The sequence below is a fragment of the Anastrepha ludens genome, chromosome 6 (genome assembly GCF_028408465.1).
Source record: "Anastrepha ludens isolate Willacy chromosome 6, idAnaLude1.1, whole genome shotgun sequence".
Lineage (NCBI taxonomy): Eukaryota > Metazoa > Arthropoda > Insecta > Diptera > Tephritidae > Anastrepha > Anastrepha ludens.
Window position 1 is genome coordinate 57,063,094 of NC_071502.1, and position 18,855 is coordinate 57,081,948.

The 18,855-nt window shown below is 35.8% G+C and overlaps 2 protein-coding genes across 3 annotated transcripts in view; both read right to left on the reverse strand.

Moving 5' to 3' along the window:
* The window catches only part of LOC128866718 (ubiquitin-conjugating enzyme E2 W), an 83,543-nt gene extending 72,765 nt beyond the window's left edge, over positions 1 to 10,778 (reverse strand). Inside the window, exon 1 of the mRNA XM_054107657.1 lies at positions 10,575 to 10,778. Coding sequence (XP_053963632.1) covers positions 10,575 to 10,598 — 24 coding nt within the window. The 5' untranslated portion in view covers positions 10,599 to 10,778. The remainder of the gene's footprint in view (positions 1 to 10,574) is intronic.
* A 593-nt stretch (positions 10,779 to 11,371) lies between these two features.
* LOC128866717 (D-aspartate oxidase) lies at positions 11,372 to 17,284 on the reverse strand. Of its 2 annotated transcripts, none has more exons than XM_054107651.1 (6): positions 17,218 to 17,284; positions 14,433 to 14,738; positions 14,256 to 14,379; positions 13,856 to 14,001; positions 11,664 to 12,054; positions 11,372 to 11,588 (listed from the first exon to the last, which is right to left on the reverse strand). In XM_054107651.1, exons 2-6 carry the CDS (start codon positions 14,618 to 14,620, stop codon positions 11,427 to 11,429), a joined length of 1,011 nt encoding a protein of 336 aa, XP_053963626.1. In that variant the 5' UTR covers positions 14,621 to 14,738; positions 17,218 to 17,284; the 3' UTR covers positions 11,372 to 11,426. The 2 variants fall into 2 exon arrangements, with proteins under 2 accessions (XP_053963626.1, XP_053963625.1); XM_054107650.1 differs by having other exon boundaries at positions 17,203 to 17,249.
* Positions 17,285 to 18,855: the final 1,571 nt, after the last annotated feature.

Below are 18,855 nucleotides of genomic sequence, written 5' to 3' on the forward strand. Positions count from 1 at the left end.
AATGCGAAAAATTAATAATGAAAAAGTGGTAAAAGCTGGAGAATTAATTTTAGAAGGCAAAAAAAAAACGAGACAAATTGCTTCTGAGCTACGGATATCTCAAGCTATGGTGATGAAAATTAAAAAAAATAAAAATTTGAAAGGGCCAAGTGCAAAAAATGGCCGCCTTCGTATCCCATCTGACCAAGATGCAAGGCACATGGCCAGAAGTTTAATGGCTGGAAAAACCAAAACACCAAAAACAGCTGCTGAAAGCATAGGAAATCAGGCTACTGCTTGGATCGCGCGTCGGGCACTAAAAAAAGTTGGATGTTTTGCCGCCAAAAAGCCAAAACTTTCTGTCAAAAACCGAAAGGCTCGAATGTCATTTGCCTTAGCTCATCCGCATTGGACTATAGAAGACTGGAAACGAGTGATGTGGTCTGATGAATGCAAAATTAATCGGATTAACTCAGATGGCATACGATATTTTTGGGCTGACACAGGAAGATCCACCCAGAATCATCAGGTAATAGAAACGGTTAAACATGGCGGCGGATCACTGATGGTCTGGGGATGTTTTTCCTATTTCGGAGTAGGACCGTTCCGGAAATACCGGTAGAAACGTGTCAAAACTTAATAGCAAGCATGCCGAAACGTGTGAGTGCAACAATAAAGGTAAAAGGAGGAATAAGGAGTTATTAAAATTTTAACTATGTATATTTAAATTTGAATTTCGAAGCGAGTGCAAAACTGAACACATGTCCTTTTTTGGTTTTTATTAATTAATAATATAGAATATAATGTTAAGTTTATAAGTATAATGTAATCAAGTTCCTACACCTAAGTATAGTAATATAAAAAATAAATAATGCTAAAAACTTAAAAGCGGTATTAAAATTTCTGCTTAATCTTTTTAAATATCTTTTTTGTGCTCACTTTTGCTCCATAATGTAGTTATTGTAACAACTACATACTCGTCAGACCCATTTTTCTATATGGAAATGTTTTCTGGTGGTGTGCTATGCAGAAAAAAACCTATTCTAATTTATTGAATAAGGTGCAGAGATCAGCGGAATTAGCAATATGTGGCGTCATGAAAACCACGGCATCCATGGCTTTGGGTAGTGCCACCCCTAGATCTCTTCTGCAAATACTCAGCGGCCTGCTCCGCTTTAAGGCTCAAAGCAAGCTCACAATGGAGTACTGTCTCACATGGACATTCAACCATCTTAGACTCCTACACGGATATACCCAGTGACTGTGATTATCACCCTCCCATTCTTTGCTTCGAAAGGAATTTTCTAATGAAAATTCCTTCTAGAAGATCCAACACCTAACACACCCGTTAAGATCTACACGGACGGATCTAAAATGGACACCGGTGTAGGATCAGGGTTATTTTGCGAAGAGCTTTCAATTAGTGAATCCTTTAAACTACCGGATCACTGTAGTGTTTTTCAAGCGGAAATAAACGCTATTCATGAAGCCTTGAAATGGCTAAAGATAAACAAAAAATCATCAACCAAATAACATCATGGAGTGTCTTACGTTGTCGCCAATCTCTAAATGACATGGTCAAGCAATATCGTATAATCTTATGCTGGATTCCAGGCCACACAGATATACCAGGGAACTGTAGGGCAGATCAACTTGCAAGAGAAGGTACCGGTATGCCAGACATAAGCAATTTTATGGAGATGCCTCTCGCAATTTATAAGCTTCTCATTAAGGACGCACTAATCAGTTTCACAAATCAAAGATGGATTAGCGTTACCACCTGTGAAATTGCTAGGCAAACATGGTCAAGGCTAAATTTACGTCTGTCCAAGAGTATTATAAAACTGAGCAGACTTCAAATCAGGACCTTAGTAGGGGCCCTCACAGGACATTGTCTCATAGGAAATCATGCAAGATTAGGCGTTTACACGCATGATTTCTGTCGTAGCTGCAGAAATGAGGAGGAGTTGGAAGCAATTCAACACCTTTTTTGCACATGCCCAGCTCTAGCCAGATGCAGGAACCAATTTTTAAATTCCCACTTCTTAACGAATATAGATAATCTATACACTTTAGGTATCAACAACCTTTTACGCTTTGTCAAAAGCTCAGGATGGTTCAATGTGGAGAGGGAAATGTAGCCCAGCCCCCACGGCTCACAACGAACCCATTTCGTGGTCTAAGAGGCATCGTTGTATCTATGTGCGATGCGGCTGCCAAACCTAACCTAACTAACGTAACCACCACATAATATTGTGCTTAAACTGCTTTAAAGTGGCTCAGAATTCGCATTGATTTTTGGTATTTTTTGTTGACAGTGTTAAGCATTTTCGTGCATATAACGATTGCTTATATGGAGAAAAGGCAAAATTCTGATAAAAAATTTAAATTTTTGATGAAAATTTGTTAATTTTTTTTACAAAGTTTTATGATTTTTTTTTGTAGTATAAACATACTTTTATATTGTAAAATAAGAAAAAATAAAATATAAATACATTCTGTCAAAAAAAATATCAGGAATTATTCATTTAAAAAGCGCGCAATACACATATGTCTAAATTCATTTTGCTGGAATATTAGTACAAGAGAGGGAGGGAGATATTAACATTTTCTCCGATAGTCAAGCCGCGATCAAGGCTCTGACGACGCCATGGTGCAGAACGAAATTAGTATTATAAATTCCTGTAAGGAGGAGATCAAATTCTCAGAAAGTCCTTTATACTCCTCGCCATTCAATTTCCAAACTCGTAGCTGTGTTTGTCGATCACTGGGCGATCGGCACACACGCGGAAAAGCTAGGGTTACCATTTAACCCCCAATGCAGAAGCTGTGGGAACCTTTCAGAGAAGGAGACTATTGAGCAATTTCTCTGTAAATGTCCGCCTGGGGCAGTGCGGCAACCTAAGTCCCATAAATCTTCTTCATTATATCAACAGCTCTTGCTGGCTTGCTGCGCTTCAGTGCTACTTGAGGGGTGCCAGACTGGCACTTCAACCAATTCACCTACCTGCCCACCTTGGCACAACTCTCCTCTATGGTATCGCCGAGTTTGAGCGTGATCTGTCAATTAGCTTGTTTTTGGCATTTAATTATATCAGTCAACCGCAGGTGTGCTCTGCGATTTTCACTGTGGATAAAAATATCAATCAAAGAATTCGTAGTAAATTTTGAGTTTTGAACGTGATTATATCAACATCTTTGAAAATGTTGCAGAAAGCCTATGGCGAGTGTGATTTATCAAAAACACGGGACTACGAGTGGTATAAGGCTTTTGCTTTTGCAGTCTTCAACGGATGAAAACGTCGACAAAGTCAAGGAAATGGTGCTGGAAAACCATCATTTAAGTTTGAGGAAGGTAGCTCGTGACCTTAGCGTGTCTCACGAATAAATTCGCAACATTTTACACCATCAATTGGGCATGAGACGCGGGGCTGCTCGACTCGATTTAAGAGAGTTGAATTTCTTTCAAAAAAGTCATCGGAAGAAGGTGGCTGAAGACATGCTTGAGAAAGTGAATTCGGACCCAACGTTTATCCAGCGCATCATACAAACTAGTCAACGGGCGGCTGAGCGACATTATCCACATGAGCCGAAACCCAAAAAATCACGTCGAAGTTGGTCAAAAGTGAAAGTCATGCTACTCGGTTTCTTTGCGAACTCATGGTGTTGTGCACTCGGAATTCATTCCAAATGGTTCTACGATAAATAAAGAATATTATTTGGAAGTGATGCGACACTTGAGAGAAAATGTGCGTAGGAAACGACCCGATTTGTGGAAAGAAATCTCATGGATCTTGCACCATGATAACGCACCGTCTCACAAACCTCATATTGTTAACACTTTTTTGGCCAAAAACTCGAAAATACCATCGACTGCGAGTTTTTCCTTATCGCAAAACTTAAATTTCCACTCCGCGGACACCGCTTTGAGTCGATAGAGACCATTAAGGAGAATTCGCTGAAAGAGCTGAAGAAGATCTCGTTTAAAATGTACTTTTATGACTGGACTAATCGTTGCCATATGTGTATTGTTTCGAATGGAGCATATTTTGAAGGCGACAAAATTAATTTTGATGATTAAACAATTATTTTCCGTTTTATTGAACAACTCCCGGTACTTTTTTGACAGAATGTAAATATTCGAAACTTTGCAATATGTCGGAATGTTATTATTATAAAAACAGGTGTAAATTATGAGAAATATAAATTTATGAAAAAAAATTTACATTCTTCCCTGCATCGTGTTGGACTAAAAAATAAAATCAAATGGTATGACAATCTGTGGGAGCGGCCGCCGTAGCCGAATATGTTGGTGCGTTGCTATCATTCGGAATTCGAAGTACGTTGATTCGAATCTCCGTGAAACATGCAATGATGAACCTCCGCCATGAAAAAGGTCCTCATAAAAAATATCTGCCGTTCGAAGTCGGGTTAAAACTGTAGGCCCCTTGAAGAAAATTAGACTAAACAGATTCAAAAACCTTCATCGGTGGCACGCGGTCAATGGCCATGAAAATATTCTTTTCACAGATGAGAAAATTTCCACTGTTTGAAAAAGTTTTTAATAAGCAAATTGACAAAATCTTTGCTAAGACTTTTCCAAGGGTTCAGCGTGGCCACCATCCAGCCTCCGTAATGGTTCGGTGGGGAGTGTCTTGTAAAGGCGTTACATCTCCTCATTTCTGCGAAAAAGGGATTACAACCGGGGCAGAAGTGTACCAGGAGAATGTCTTAGAAGGCGTGATGAAGTAGCTGCGCAGTACTCTCTTCAATGAAGAGCGTTGGATTTTGCAGCAAGATTCTCCAGCCCATAAGGCAAAAACCAACCAGCAATGGCTAAAAACCATATTCCTGGGTTCATAGCCGCAGAAGATCGGGCGTCTGGAAGTCCAGATATGAATCCATTGGACTACAGCGTGTGGTCAGAATTGGAGAACATGGCCTTTCGAGGACCTCACAGAAATTTGGAGAGTCTCAAACAATCTTTAGTTAAAGCAGCGACGTTAACACTAAACCTACCATGGACGGGTCAAATGACCGATTTTAAACTTCGTGTCAGAAGTTCTTAGAAATAACATTATTAAATCGTTGTTTGCCTTCACGACTTTTATTAAAAAATAATATACATCGAATGTATTTTTCGAGATTTACTCTTCTCTTGCTAATTGTTTTACCGAGAAATATATGTGATCTTAATAATATATATAATATTTTAAAGGCGGGTCATTTGACCCACATTGGTAGGAATAGGAATACATAAAATATCGGTAGGTTTAGTGTTAATATCCATGGAAACCGTGCGTGCTGCAATAGCTGAATGGCTCAATCGTTTGAAGGTTTGTGTAAAATCAAATGGTGGTGACCACTTCGAATGAAAATTTAAATTTTTTTTAATATTTACATGATTAAATAAAACTAACTTCATTAAAAAAGTATAATATTATAATATCATATCTATAACGGACCTAACTTGTAACAGAACTTATGGCAGAACTAAGTATATATTTCAATTAGCTTTTTTTTAATACTTTTCATTGTTTTTATACTATACATAGGTATATACATATTTTATGCACTTATTATTTTATTTTGTTTTGTATTACCATTACAGTCAATTCTATTAAACTCATTGACATTTTAGTTAATTTCGCTACAGGCTATTATTATAATTTAATTTCTTTTCTAAAACTCGTGTGTGACCTTCACGTAAGCTTAGAAAAAATTATGCGCATTTTTTTCTAATCAATTTTGCCCACCAGCAGCAGTTGTATAACTGATAATCAAATTAAATTAAAATTATTGTTAAAAATTTACTAAAAATGAACATTTCAGTATATTGTATGTAAGTATATTGTAAAGTTATCAGCGCTGGTTTCCAATATTAACCCCAGAAAAACTAAAATTGAAGAAAACAGCATTTTTTTCAAATTGAATGCAAATACCAAAGCGCTTATATTGATAACATTCTATTAAGCTTTTGTGTTACTAAGCATTCAGAACATGTAAACAAAGATTTCCAAGTGAAACAAAAAACGGCAAAATTTAAATTATCAATTGAGCAGTACGAATCCAATGAATGTTGCATATACGAGGTGTGTTCAAAAAGTATTTTACATTTTCGCAGGTTACGTATATTCGAATTTCGATTTTTGTTTGTGGCGATATGTTGCTACTCATGTCTCTCACTCATGCCGTCGAGATCGGCCATTTTGAATGTTCAGTTAATTGTTGACAGTTCCTTTGCTTGCACATGTTTCGGCTTGTCTTCGATTTTTACCTATTCAAAAAGATGGATCAAAGAACCTGTATCAAATTTTGTGTGAAAAACGATATTAAGTGCGCGGATGCATTCCGAATGTTGACTGTGTCATACGGAGAAGCTTCTTTGGACCAAAGCAACGTTTATCGGTGGTACAAAATGTTCTCACAAGACCGAGAAGATGTGAACGACAAAAAGCGTGCCGGACACCCGAGCACTTCAACAACAGACGAAAAAATTGATGAAGTGAAGAAAATGGTATTGGTCAATCGTCGAATCACCCTAACGGTGAAGTTGCTGAGGACCTTGACATATCGATTTTTTTCAATGATTTGGGCATGAGACGAGTCGCCGCAAAATTCGTACCAAAACTGCTCAATTTCGACCAAAAGCAGCATCGCATGAACATTGCTAATGAGATGTTGAACTCTGTCGACCCAACGCGACGACCCAAATTTGCTCCAGAGGGTCATAACTGGGGATGAATCGTGGGTTTATGGTTATGACGTGGAAACCAAAGCTCAATCATCTCAATAGAAGCTGGCGCACGAACCAAGACCGAAAAAAGCGCGCCAAGTTCAGTCGAATGTCAAAGTTTTGCTTACCGTTTTCTTCGATTGCAGGGGCGTTGTGCATTAAGAGCTCTTGCCACAGGGTGAAACGGTCAATAAGGAATATTACCTGCCAGTTATTCGCAATTTGCGCAAAGCAATCCGCCAGAAACGCCCGGATTTGTGAAAGAAGAAAAATTGGCTCTTGCATCACGACAACGCCCCTGCTCACACATCGCTGCTTGTGCGCGACTTTTTGGCCAAAAACAAAACACTAATGATGCTACAGCCACCGTATTCCCCAGATCTGGCTCCTTGTAACTTTTTCTTGTTCCCGAAACTGAAGAGGCCCATGAAAGGACGACGCTACGCTAAGATTGACGAGATAAAGACGGCATCGAAGGAGGAGCTAAACAAGATAAAAATAAAAAGATTTTTTGAAGTGCTTCGAAGATTGGAAAAAACATTGCACAAGTGCATAATATCTCAAGGGATTACTTTGAAGGGGACAAAATAGATATAAATGAATAAATAAACCACTTTTGAAAAAACACAAAATTCGCGATACTTTTTGAGCACACCTCGTAGATGTACAGACGTGATCAGATGAAATGTTAGCGTACACAATAGGGATGGCGCTATATGTACATATGTATACATGTATGGCCATTAATGGAATCATAAAATTTGTATTGTAAATTAAATGTATAAGCAAGTATTAACGTGTGCAAATTTTGTCGTATGTATTAATTTTAGACAGAAAAAAATAACACGAAATAATCATTTACTACGAAACGCAGTTTGTATAGCGTGAGAAAGTTATCAGCTATAGACGTAAGATGGCATAAGATAGATCAGATAAGGTAAACTTATAAATTTTTGAGCTACATGTTTTCGAATATAAACTTAAGAAATATAAATTTAACAAACTTAAATCTATTTTATTACGTACTAAGATTTAGTTTAACGTACGGATATCTTAAAAATACATATTATGATAGTAACATAATTTTCCTTTTCATTTAAAATAATACTTATGTAAGCCGAATAGATACATCTTTCGCGAGATAGTCAGGTCTAAGTTACCGGAACAATCTGGATTCATACTATCACCACAACAGCATTATCCAAAAATGTAGAGTGAAATCCTTATTATGTTACAAAAATTTTGCATTTCATCATATTTTCAACATTGTTTTGCATAGTATAATGTTGTTGAAGTTCGAAAAGTTAAGGTTAAGGCCCTACCATTCTAACCGAAATTCTTATGTCGAAATGGGTAATATCAATTCACACCCCCTAATTGCCATCTCTGGTGTGTCACGGAGCAGCATTCTTAGTCCGTTGTTGTTGTTGTTGTTGTAGCAGCCTAAACATTCCCCATACATATGTAATATATATGGGTCCGGGTGGTTCCGGTAACGTAGAGCCGACTGTCATGGAAAGGACAGTCCGTTATTATTTATGCTTTTTATTAATGAGATTAAATTTGGAATAAAAAAATAAATAAATAAATAATTGGCGCGTACACTTCTGTTAGGTGTTTGGCCGAGCTCCTCCTCCTATGTGTGGTGTGCGTCTTGATGTTGTTCCACAAATGGAGGGACCTACAGTTTCAAGCCGACTCCGAACGGCAGACATTTTTATGAGGAGCTTTTTCGGAGGTTTGCCATTGCCTGCCGAGGGGCGACCGCTATTAGAAAAATGTTTTTATTAATTTTGCTTTCACCGAGATTCGAACCAACGACCTCTCTGTGAATTCCGAATGGTAATCACGCACCAACCCATTCGGCGGCGGAATATGCATCCAATTTATACTCGGCCAAACTGTTTACTCCCAAAGGATCGAAAGAGTTCAACGCAGCTTCGACCGGTTTGCTCTGCAATATCTGCTCTTACTCATAAAATCACTTTCTCAAAGCGTATAATACACTCGCTGAGGTTTATCTATGACATTGTCTGTAGTATCATAGATTATCCAGACTACTGGAGCAAAAAAGCTTCAATATTGTTCAAAGTGATTGGCATATTCCTTTTCTGTTACATGTTAAAATGTTTACATCAAATTATTTCAATTATAGACCTGTTACTAGATCACGTAATGAAATTAATAGAAATTTTAATAGTCTCGATATTGATTTCGCTCTTCCTAGATCTATAATTTTTTATCTAAGCTGGAATCAAATTACTTTTAAGCCTTACATATTATATTTAAGACATTTTGTACCTGTAGTCTGTAGGACTTACAACCATAGACTTATTAAATCAAATCAAATGACATGAAATGAAAACGCGTACATACATATGTATACTTATAACCCCTTTCTGCTGAATTAACATTCAAACGCGACTGTCTTTGGAGCGACACATATTATGTTATTATTAGGCATTATGTATTATATTTTGTATCACTGAAAATACAACACATATTACATATTGCAGTGCTATATAAGTATGTTACATTAAATTTGATTAGTATTTTATATGTAACTAACATACATACATAATTGTCGTGTTCAAATATATGCCTACAAAATTTGTTTTATGACACCGCCATACTGAATACAAATAATGCCAGCGCATTGAGGAGCATGCACGCATCCACTGAACCATATCAAAATAAAGTTTTTATTTTATATGATTAGCAATCAATTGCGCTTTAAGAAACCACCGACACTATTAAGAGATAAGCTGAATGCCGGTCATTCATTCGGCAACAAAGAAAACGTGAAAACTAAAAAGAAACACATGCTTGCAAAAGAGCAGGAAGTGAGATTAGCAACCTTACAATAGAGAGTTTTATGCACAATATTAATCTCTATTTATTCATTTTGCCAACATTTCCAAATTGTATATTAACAAAAACTAATATCCGACATCAATCGAATTGAGGCTTCTTTTAAAATCAGAAATCTAGCAAATTGAACAGATGAAGAAGCCTAACCTTTGGTCTTTTCGGTAACGTAGAGCCGACTATCGTGGGAAAGCGGTCGTCTTTGTTGTTGTTGTTGCTGTTGTTGTAGCAGTTCACGACCGCCGTAGTCGACTATTGATGAGTGACTTCCGCTCCGTAGTACCTGGGTTTTAAACTCCGCGCATGAAAGACCAAAATTATAGAAAAAGATCTCTTTCATAGCACTCGCTTCTCGACAGGTGGTAAACCTCTGAGTGAATTTCTGTCACGAAAAATTTCTTCAAAAAAAAAACTATCTGCCGTTTGGAGGCGGCAGTTTTATGCCAGGTCACCTCCATTTGTGGAAGAACATCAACATGCACCAAACAAATAGGAGGAGCTCGGCCAAACGCGCAACAAAAAGGGTGTGAACGCCAGTTTTAATATTATTTCTTGTTGACGATATATAAAATATAACCCTAACTTAATTTTAACATATATTTATAAATGTGTATACATATGTACATATAATAAATTTTGATATGCATACGCGAAAGCAATCATTCAAAAGAACTTTCTATGACTTAACACCGCATTTACGACTCTTTTTTTAATGAACGGAGTGTAGGTGACTGCAACGCTGATGAAGCATGATACAATTTTCTTTTGAAACCCCAGACTATGGGATTTTTCAGCTACATCTCTTAACTGAGCGCTTCGATATCTAATACAACCGAATAGCCTTCATCACTGTTTTTAAACAGACTTTGTCCAGCTGCCAGCTGCTTTGTCAGCAACTGAATGTGGTGTGGAATGTATATGAAATCACCAATACAAAATACACACAACAACGCAAACTTAAAATATCCTGAGACATTCGATCGGAACTTACCTCCGATGGCGACATAGACGACATTTTTTCACGTTTTGGATATATGTTTTCTGACTGCTACACTACTGGCTTATATTTGTGGCTCCACGAACGTTTTTTTAAATAATTTTTTCCTATTTTTATTTTGTATTCTTACTAAATTTTTTAAGTATATTTTAGTTGTTGACAATCACGAAAAATTTCCCATTTGACAGCTTGTTATATTTGCACTTTTATCAAATTCGCTTTTGGATTGTCAAGAAATGTGAGCAAGTGTTCCCGATAACCTGTAAATGATTTGTTATCGATTTAAATGAGTACAGTAATTATTTGGTGATTTTCAATGGGGGATTTTTTTTAATATATTCATATACATATTTTCATAAATGGGTTATTGGCAGCTAATATTATATTATATATTAAGTCGAATAAATAAAAAAATATATTGAAACTGTAGAGTTAAGTTTTAAAACAATACTTGAGCGAAAATACACCGGAACGAGGAACAATGTGGAAATTGATTATGGCGCCATCAGGCGTCTGATAGCATACAACTGCAGAAATATATTGCGCGTAACGGGTAGTATGGTATTTTCTTGAGTGAGTGTAAGGTAAACACAGTTGAAAACAACACAGGGGAGGCCTTTCTCTTCCTTTGCTACCGCCAGCTAGTACCGCATCGAATATTTTCAGAGCCGGATCGTTTGTATCCACTCAAACGACATGACCCAGCCAACGAAGCCGCTGGATCTATATTCGCTTTTGTCAATTTTCACACTTGGAAATTCACAATTTGAAACGAAGAATTAATTCCACTATTTTTTTAATTTATTACAATTGTTTATTTCCAAAGGTGAAGAAGAAATAATTTTTTTACAATTTACTATTGCCAGCTAAAAGATCACGCACAATTTTCATAGCATACTTAGCTGTCCCTGGTGCTGTAGTGACACCATAGCCACCATGGCCATAATTGTGCACCACTTTTTGGGTGCGTCCATTAGCTAAACGGATTATTTCGCTTTCGACCCGCACCTACACAATAAGAAAACATCACAAAAAACAAGAAATCAGAAGACATTTGCTAAATGATATTCGATAAAAACTCACCACACCGCGATATGGTCGTAGTCCCACACATTCTCGCACCACTTGGGCTCGTTTCAAGCTCGGCAGCATGCCATAGCAACGCTCCTTAATGGCCATAGAATCATATTTGCAAACATTCAAATTGTAGCTTTCATATTGACGGCAACCGCCCAGAGTAACGGTCTCGAAGCCGGGCAAAATGTAAGTGTCATAGTCACCGTAGAAGGCCAATTTGATCCAGGGTGCACGCACTTTCAAGACCTGACCACGTATTGGAACGACTTGTGTATCGTCGCACAAATCTTTGGCACCCAAACCTGTGCAATTGAAGAGAACGTCGAAGTTTTGATATGCGACGTCAGAGAAGGAGCTGACGTATTGGCGCGTCACTTGACCACCGGCGGCAATAAATCTATTGAAAATAGTGTTAGCAGAAGATGGAATTTTAAGGATTTATGATTACTCAAAATATTTTTAGATATTTAAAATCAAATTTTGATGATTAATTTTGCACATATGTATATATGATTCCCTTGAAGAAATTTTCAATACCTTAATACCTGAATGGGATGGGCTACTCTTATGGATTTTTCCACGACGAAAACAAAAATTTCGTTTATTCAAATAGAAATATCTTTCGTCTGAGAGTATGATTTGTTTAGCAAAACTTTTAGTAGCTTATTTTTATATGGCTCTCGAACGAAATCGAAGTCACATTAGTAAATTGTAATTACAAATAGTAAATTGAAGGATTTTTACATAAGGGGACCCGATGGTCTAGAAACATCAAAAAACTCGTTTTGTTTTTTCAATACTTCGAAATTATATTGTAATATACTGTGAAATATTCATACGGAAATTCAAAATATTATAGCTTCTACAGCCCATTAACTAGATAGAGAGGGGCCCGCGTCCTTCTGTACCTCAAACTTTACACGCATTTATCTCGAAACGACTTTTTTCGGCCTGGTGTTGTCAAAAAAAAACTATTCAACCGAATTGTCTGAAATTTTAATATGCTGTTCACAACCATTTTGTCAATTTTTTTTTTATTCTAGTAGCAGGGCATAGCTACAGTAATGCTGATTAATACTTTTTTTAGGATTTTGCGTTTCAGATAAATAGAAGAGCCAAAATGGACAACACCGTCCAGGTCCAATTTTTCGTGAGGGTGAACTTCAGCGCAATTTTTTTAAATTATTACATTTTTTTTTTTTTTCATTTTTGTATGTAAGAAAAGTTGAATTAAAAGTCTAAAAAATTAAATTAAAAATTAATTATTTATTGTAAAAAAAAAATCCTGGAAATACCCTTCATTTTCGAGCTCTAGACCACCGGAACTACAGCCCTATGTGCTTAGCCCATCTGTCTTACTTTTGAAATTTCTACCCTCATCTAGAATTCAGACAGATGGTAGCAAAAACAAAGTGTATGCGTATATTTCGTGCTGCTTTGAATGAAAGAAAGGAAAACAATTGAAATGTTATAATAACATTGTTTGAATTCGCCTCAATACAAAAATACCGCTTCTCAGCTGCTATTAGCTGCCTTAATTTTAGAGTTGTGTTTACAGTTTTGTGTACTTTCTTTCTCTTCTCTTTTCTATTATCTTTCTTGTTTCTATTAGCCTGAAAAATTAACGTTTGTTTACAAAAGCTGATAATTTTGACAATTTTCATCTACAAATACGATCTGGAGTTCTTTCATTATCGCTTCAAGGGCTGGAAGTGCTTTTAACATATTATTTGATGTATCCTTTAGAGCTTACGCACATTTTCAAACAACCCGGGCGTATGAGCAACGAAACCCCACAAACGCATTCGATGCTTTTTAATTGAAAATTTTTGAGCGTGAGCTCGGGTATATCAAGTCTTTTTGAATAATGTGAGCAATGCCTCATTTAGTTATTTTGACTTTTTGTCAGCACTTTTTAAGTTTCACAAATTATTCACACACAGTGGAAAGCTAAAGAAATGCCAATAAACACATTTAACAAATTTGTTTAGCTGTTCAATGTGTTCAAAAGCTTGAAAATTTCGAACAAACATTTGAGCAGTTAAGCAATGAACAAAAGTCGAGAGGCGAGTATAGAACTACTTGCGCGATTCCAGGGTATCTAAAGCTCTAGCATCCTTTAACGCATAACTTATAATCTTGAAAGTTAATTTAACGAAAATTTATTGACTTGAAATGAATATTTACAAAACACTCACTTTTTGGTTGCATAGGGCAGGAATAGTCTGCATTCGGTTAAGCACGTTGTAAAGAAGGAACCAAATTTCCAATCACCTTGACACAGTTTTAACTCCTCTTCGGTGGCCTGGCGATAAACTGGGAGTAGTTGCTCGATCAAATGATTCTAAACAAATCAAAAATAAATGATTAATTACTATACAATTATAAAACAATCACATGTGATATACAACAAGAAAGGCATTTAAAGGCAAACAAAGTAAATTTGCGTTAGCTGCACACTTAAAAATGCGTGATAACACTGATAAGAGATAAAAATAAACAACAAAATTTTCATAATCTTGCCAAAATTTTACTTTGCCCAATTGATTCTTTATTAATTAATCCAATGATATAAACTTTCCATCATAGGTAACATACCCTCACGATCTTCGGTGAGATGGAAGAGTAAATGTAACCTGAGAGTTGGCAGACGCCAGCAAGTGGTGCCTCCTTGGAGCGGCGTATGTCATCCCAGTAGTGGAACGCTTCGACGATCCATTGCCTATGAAAAACAATACATGAGAAATAGTATTTCTAAAATTTTCCAAATATTACTGTGTGATCTCCGCGGTTGGTCCCGCAAAGCTAGGGCCAGGTCTAAAAATACCAGCTGCTACATGACTGGTTGTGTCTTCATTGAATCGATCAGCAAGAATTGTTATTTGCGCGTTTGGATAATTTTGTTGCAATTCCAAAGCTGTTGTGAGACCTACAACGCCACTACCCAGGATGCCAAAATGCATTTTAAATAACTCGGTTTATTTAATTTAGTAAAATAAACTGAAGCAATAGTGCTTTTAACAAATACTAAGCGATCGATTAGCTACACCCAGTGCAAACAGCTTCATTTATTATCAGCAACTAAAAGGAAAGATAATACAACTTTGTTGTATGAATTTCCAATGACGTCATTTATTGTCTCAATTATCTAGAATTTGATGCATAATGCTGAAAACAGTCACCGACGTAAACGCAGTCCCTGTCAGCTGTTACGATCAAACTAATGAGAGCTCCATGTAAATGAAAAATTACTTCCCTTCCATATCGTAGTATCGCAGGATTTTTGAAAGCTCTCGTAGAACCGTGTTAGCTGCATTACTTTCTCTTTGTGTTTGTACATGTGATTCAATAATAATAGACTCTGTCGCTCTTCCCAGTACTCAAGAATGATAGAAACAAGATTGCGCCCATCAGAGAGTGCGTGACGTCACATTTGCCAAGTTCTGCAGTGTTGCCCACCCATTTGCTCTTCACTATAAATTTAGTGCTTTTTTATACCCAAAATGCGAAAGTTGTTCAGTTTGACGTTTGTTTCGTTTTGTTTTTAATTTAAAGCTACCGAAAGTGTAAGTTAGAAAAACTGTATTATTAAACAAAAGAATGTTAAAAAAGGTCACTCACACATAAATTAAATTATACATATCCATTACACATTTATTTAAAAAAAAGGCGCATTTTCAATAATAATTTGGTATTTTATTTTCTTTAAATGGGCATTTTAGTGCATTTTTATATCTAAAGCTAGGCAACACTGCGGTAGCGAGATAGAGATTTGACTGCTGAAAGCCGAAGAACACCAACAACAACTGCAATCAAGGGTAATGCGACGAGATGTTAAAACAAGTAAAGATAAATAAAACTGAGTGAATTATTGAACTAAGTTTTAAAAAAGTTATATTTTACAAAATTATAAACATTACTTTTAATTAGAACAGGCTAGAAAAATTTCATGAAGAAAGAACTAAAACTCCGAGACTAAACAAAAAAATATTAAATCAAGTTACGAAAATGGTAATCTGGCCATACTAGTGCTAAAACGACGTAGCTCATTGTCAAATTTACTAAGAGCAAAGAAACGGTACAACGATAGGCGCCATCTCATTATTCTTTTCATCATGCCCAGTACTCTTATGGACCCAGTATTGATAAAATAAACGCTCATACGTTATAGACCTATCACAATTTGTGTTTTGCCAATTTACACAAATCACAATATTACCAAGTCATTTACAAAATTTCCACAAACATGCAATTTCTCCTACTTTTGCTTGTTTTGTATTACGAAGGGAGCTGTCGTCTGACTTGTCCAAATCGCGAAAAATAACGTAACTGTTTTTTAATGGGGCCACCTCCATTAGTCAATTCGCCCTGTAATGTGCCTAACCATTTGAATCAATTTTATATGGGTAGTTTTCGTCCAAATCCGAAATTGTGGTATATATTACATTTAAAATTGTTGTACTAGAAAAGTCATTTGGTACGTGTAATTTAAAGTAGTAGTAAAACTTTGCGGACTAATTTCTAGTTATTAACAAAATAAAAATAAACAAATAATAATATATACAATATTTAATGAACAGTTTTTCGAAGAAATCAATTTTGCTTTTCATTCATCTTTTTCTATGGTACTAATTATTTTCACGTGATAACGTCTTATAATTCGATTTAGCCGGCTGCACGCAAGAAAAAATGCGTTGTTATCTCGCTCAATCGTCGTTGTCTTGCTCATTCGTCGTTATCTTGCTCAATCGTTGTTATCTTGCTCATTCGTCGTTATCGTGCTCATGCGTCGTTATCTTGCTCATTCGTCGTTACCTTGCTTGAACTGCAAGCGAGAGCGCGGAACGAACGACAAAGAGCACAATCGGCCTCCACATTCGGCAACGCTCGACATCTGACTCTCTCCTACTTGAGTGAGCATATATATGTATGTATATGTGCATATGTATACGAATTCACATAATTGTATTTGCATTCGCGTTCTTCCTGTGTGCATGGTAGTGAACCATTTCTCTGTTGAGAATAGGACGATGATAGGAAATGAAAGGGAGTGTTTCGAGTGTAATGTGTCTTGAAAAAGACCAATCAATGATGGTGCCTCTTAGTGGTGTTGACTTATTAACGACTGATGCACAATCGAAATTGAACATATCTTTCATGAATTTGATAAATGTTTCGTAATTTTTCACGTTTGTGTAAATGTAACTTGATCAATTTCATTGCGATTCCATTTACCTCCTTCTCTATATCCATACAAAATATCTATCAAACAACTAAAATTAAAATTTTGTTTTGAAAAAGGCAACCATTTCATGAGTATTTTCTTATGACGTTGTCACGTTAAACTATCGTCAGTACACCGACTTTACAGACAACCTCTTTTTCAACTTCTTTTGTCTTTCCGTTTTTTCCTATCAACAATAAAAAGCATTGAAACACAAATTGAACTAGAACAATATAGAAATTCGAGAATCAATCGTGATTTGTTCACTGTTAAATGAAATTAAGAAGATTTCTAAAAATCCATCAAATTAATATAAGGTACATGTTCTATGTTCACCCAAATGAATAAACTCTCTTCAGTATATCGGTAAGACAGTAAACTTAATATTCGTAACACTGTAGATAAACATAAACTAAACCAAAGGTAACTGCGTAAATAAGCCAAACAGCTGGTCACCTTTTCCAGCCTTACCAGCCTTACAACATTAACACAAAACGGTAGTTTTTTACGCAAGCTTTGTCGTAGTTTTATTCGTATTTTATTTACTTTTTCGCGCTTAACTCAAAATCCGTAATTAAAAAGCGCGATTTCCCATACAAAATTTCTCTCCCAAAATATATGGTTATAAATTAATCCTAGATAATAACAATACTTTTCGACATACAACCCTGTGTTTTCTGTGTTATCGATAATTATTATTACGAATGTATGGAGAAACATCAAAATAAAAACTAAATGAAATGGATGCCGGCAAAGAAAACTGGTCTGTAAACATAATTCCAATAAAATTATTGTTAAATATGATATTATTGATTAGGGATTCGTTTTACAGGAAAAACCGATTGTCCATAAACGTATTGTCCTCTTATTACTTATATAAAATGTATAAAATGTAATATGGAATATCCCGTGCGCACTGCTGCCATAATTTTTTGCTACCTCAGTAAACGTCGGATACGGATTTCCTCCAACTGTTTATTATTCGCAGCCAATTAATTGCGGAATTAAATTAGCTATTCCTTCTCCTTGTATTTTCTTCATATCGTTAATAATAATTAAAGAAACCAAAAACACCGAAATATTCCACCAAAATAATTTCTATGAAGAAAAACATCACAAAGTAGCATTGACAGCTGATTGTAAATTTTGCCTTATGTGAACGGGTAGATTCATTTGGTGGATTTATAGGTGATTAATGCATATGTGAACTTATTATAAGACCTCAATTTAAAATCATTTTTCCATTTATAAATCTATTACAACGCAGTGAGCATTTTGATAAATAATTAACAATACCAGTTGAAAATTTATATTTATTGCCGTAATGTAAATATTGATGAAATGTGTGAGAAAACTAAAACTAGCGTGTCAAAATAGATATTGAACAAATATGAAAAGTTAGATTTAGTTAATGTGAACAGGAAAAGTAATAAAAAAGAGAATGGGAGTAAATAAGTTGCTTGTAAACACAAGAAAGTGAACAACCCTCTACAATTACATAATTTCAACATTACAGGTATCCCTTGTATAACGCGGTCTTATACAACGCGGTTTCGATATAACGCGATTTGGAAAAATTAGGTTTCAGTACAACGCGAAATTTAGGCTTATATAATGCGAAGGGGAAAATACATAATTATAAAATCTGGTAACACTAATTTGCGTACCACATATTTATAATATGTAATGTATTTTTAATGTAAACCGGGAATTACCCTTTTTTGCCTTAGATAGATAGAATAGATATTAATCTAGCACCTTACGAATTGTTACGAAGTTGAAAAGGAGCTTAAAAAAACCACCAACCAAAAACTGATAACAGATTTTGCAATTATAAAACCAGTAGAAGAACCACAAGGTCCCACAACTAGTTTCTTATCCAATAGCGAAAACTATGTTGAAGAAATATCTTCTGATGAAGCTATTGCTCCCCCAAAACGACCACGTGCAAAGATATTTGAAGACAGTGAAACA

What these genes read in the sequence shown, in the direction of transcription:
- LOC128866717 (XM_054107651.1), bottom strand. Translation starts at nt 14,620, where the DNA reads ATGCATTTTGGCATCCTGGGTAGTGGCGTTGTAGGTCTCACAACAGCT. An exon ending in CCAACCGCGGAGATCACACA is followed by an intron (nt 14,380 to 14,432) that starts GTAATATTTGGA and finishes TGTTTTTCATAG; the next exon opens with GCAATGGATCGTCGAAGCGT. An exon ending in TACGACCATATCGCGGTGTG is followed by an intron (nt 11,589 to 11,663) that starts GTGAGTTTTTAT and finishes CTTATTGTGTAG; the next exon opens with GTGCGGGTCGAAAGCGAAAT.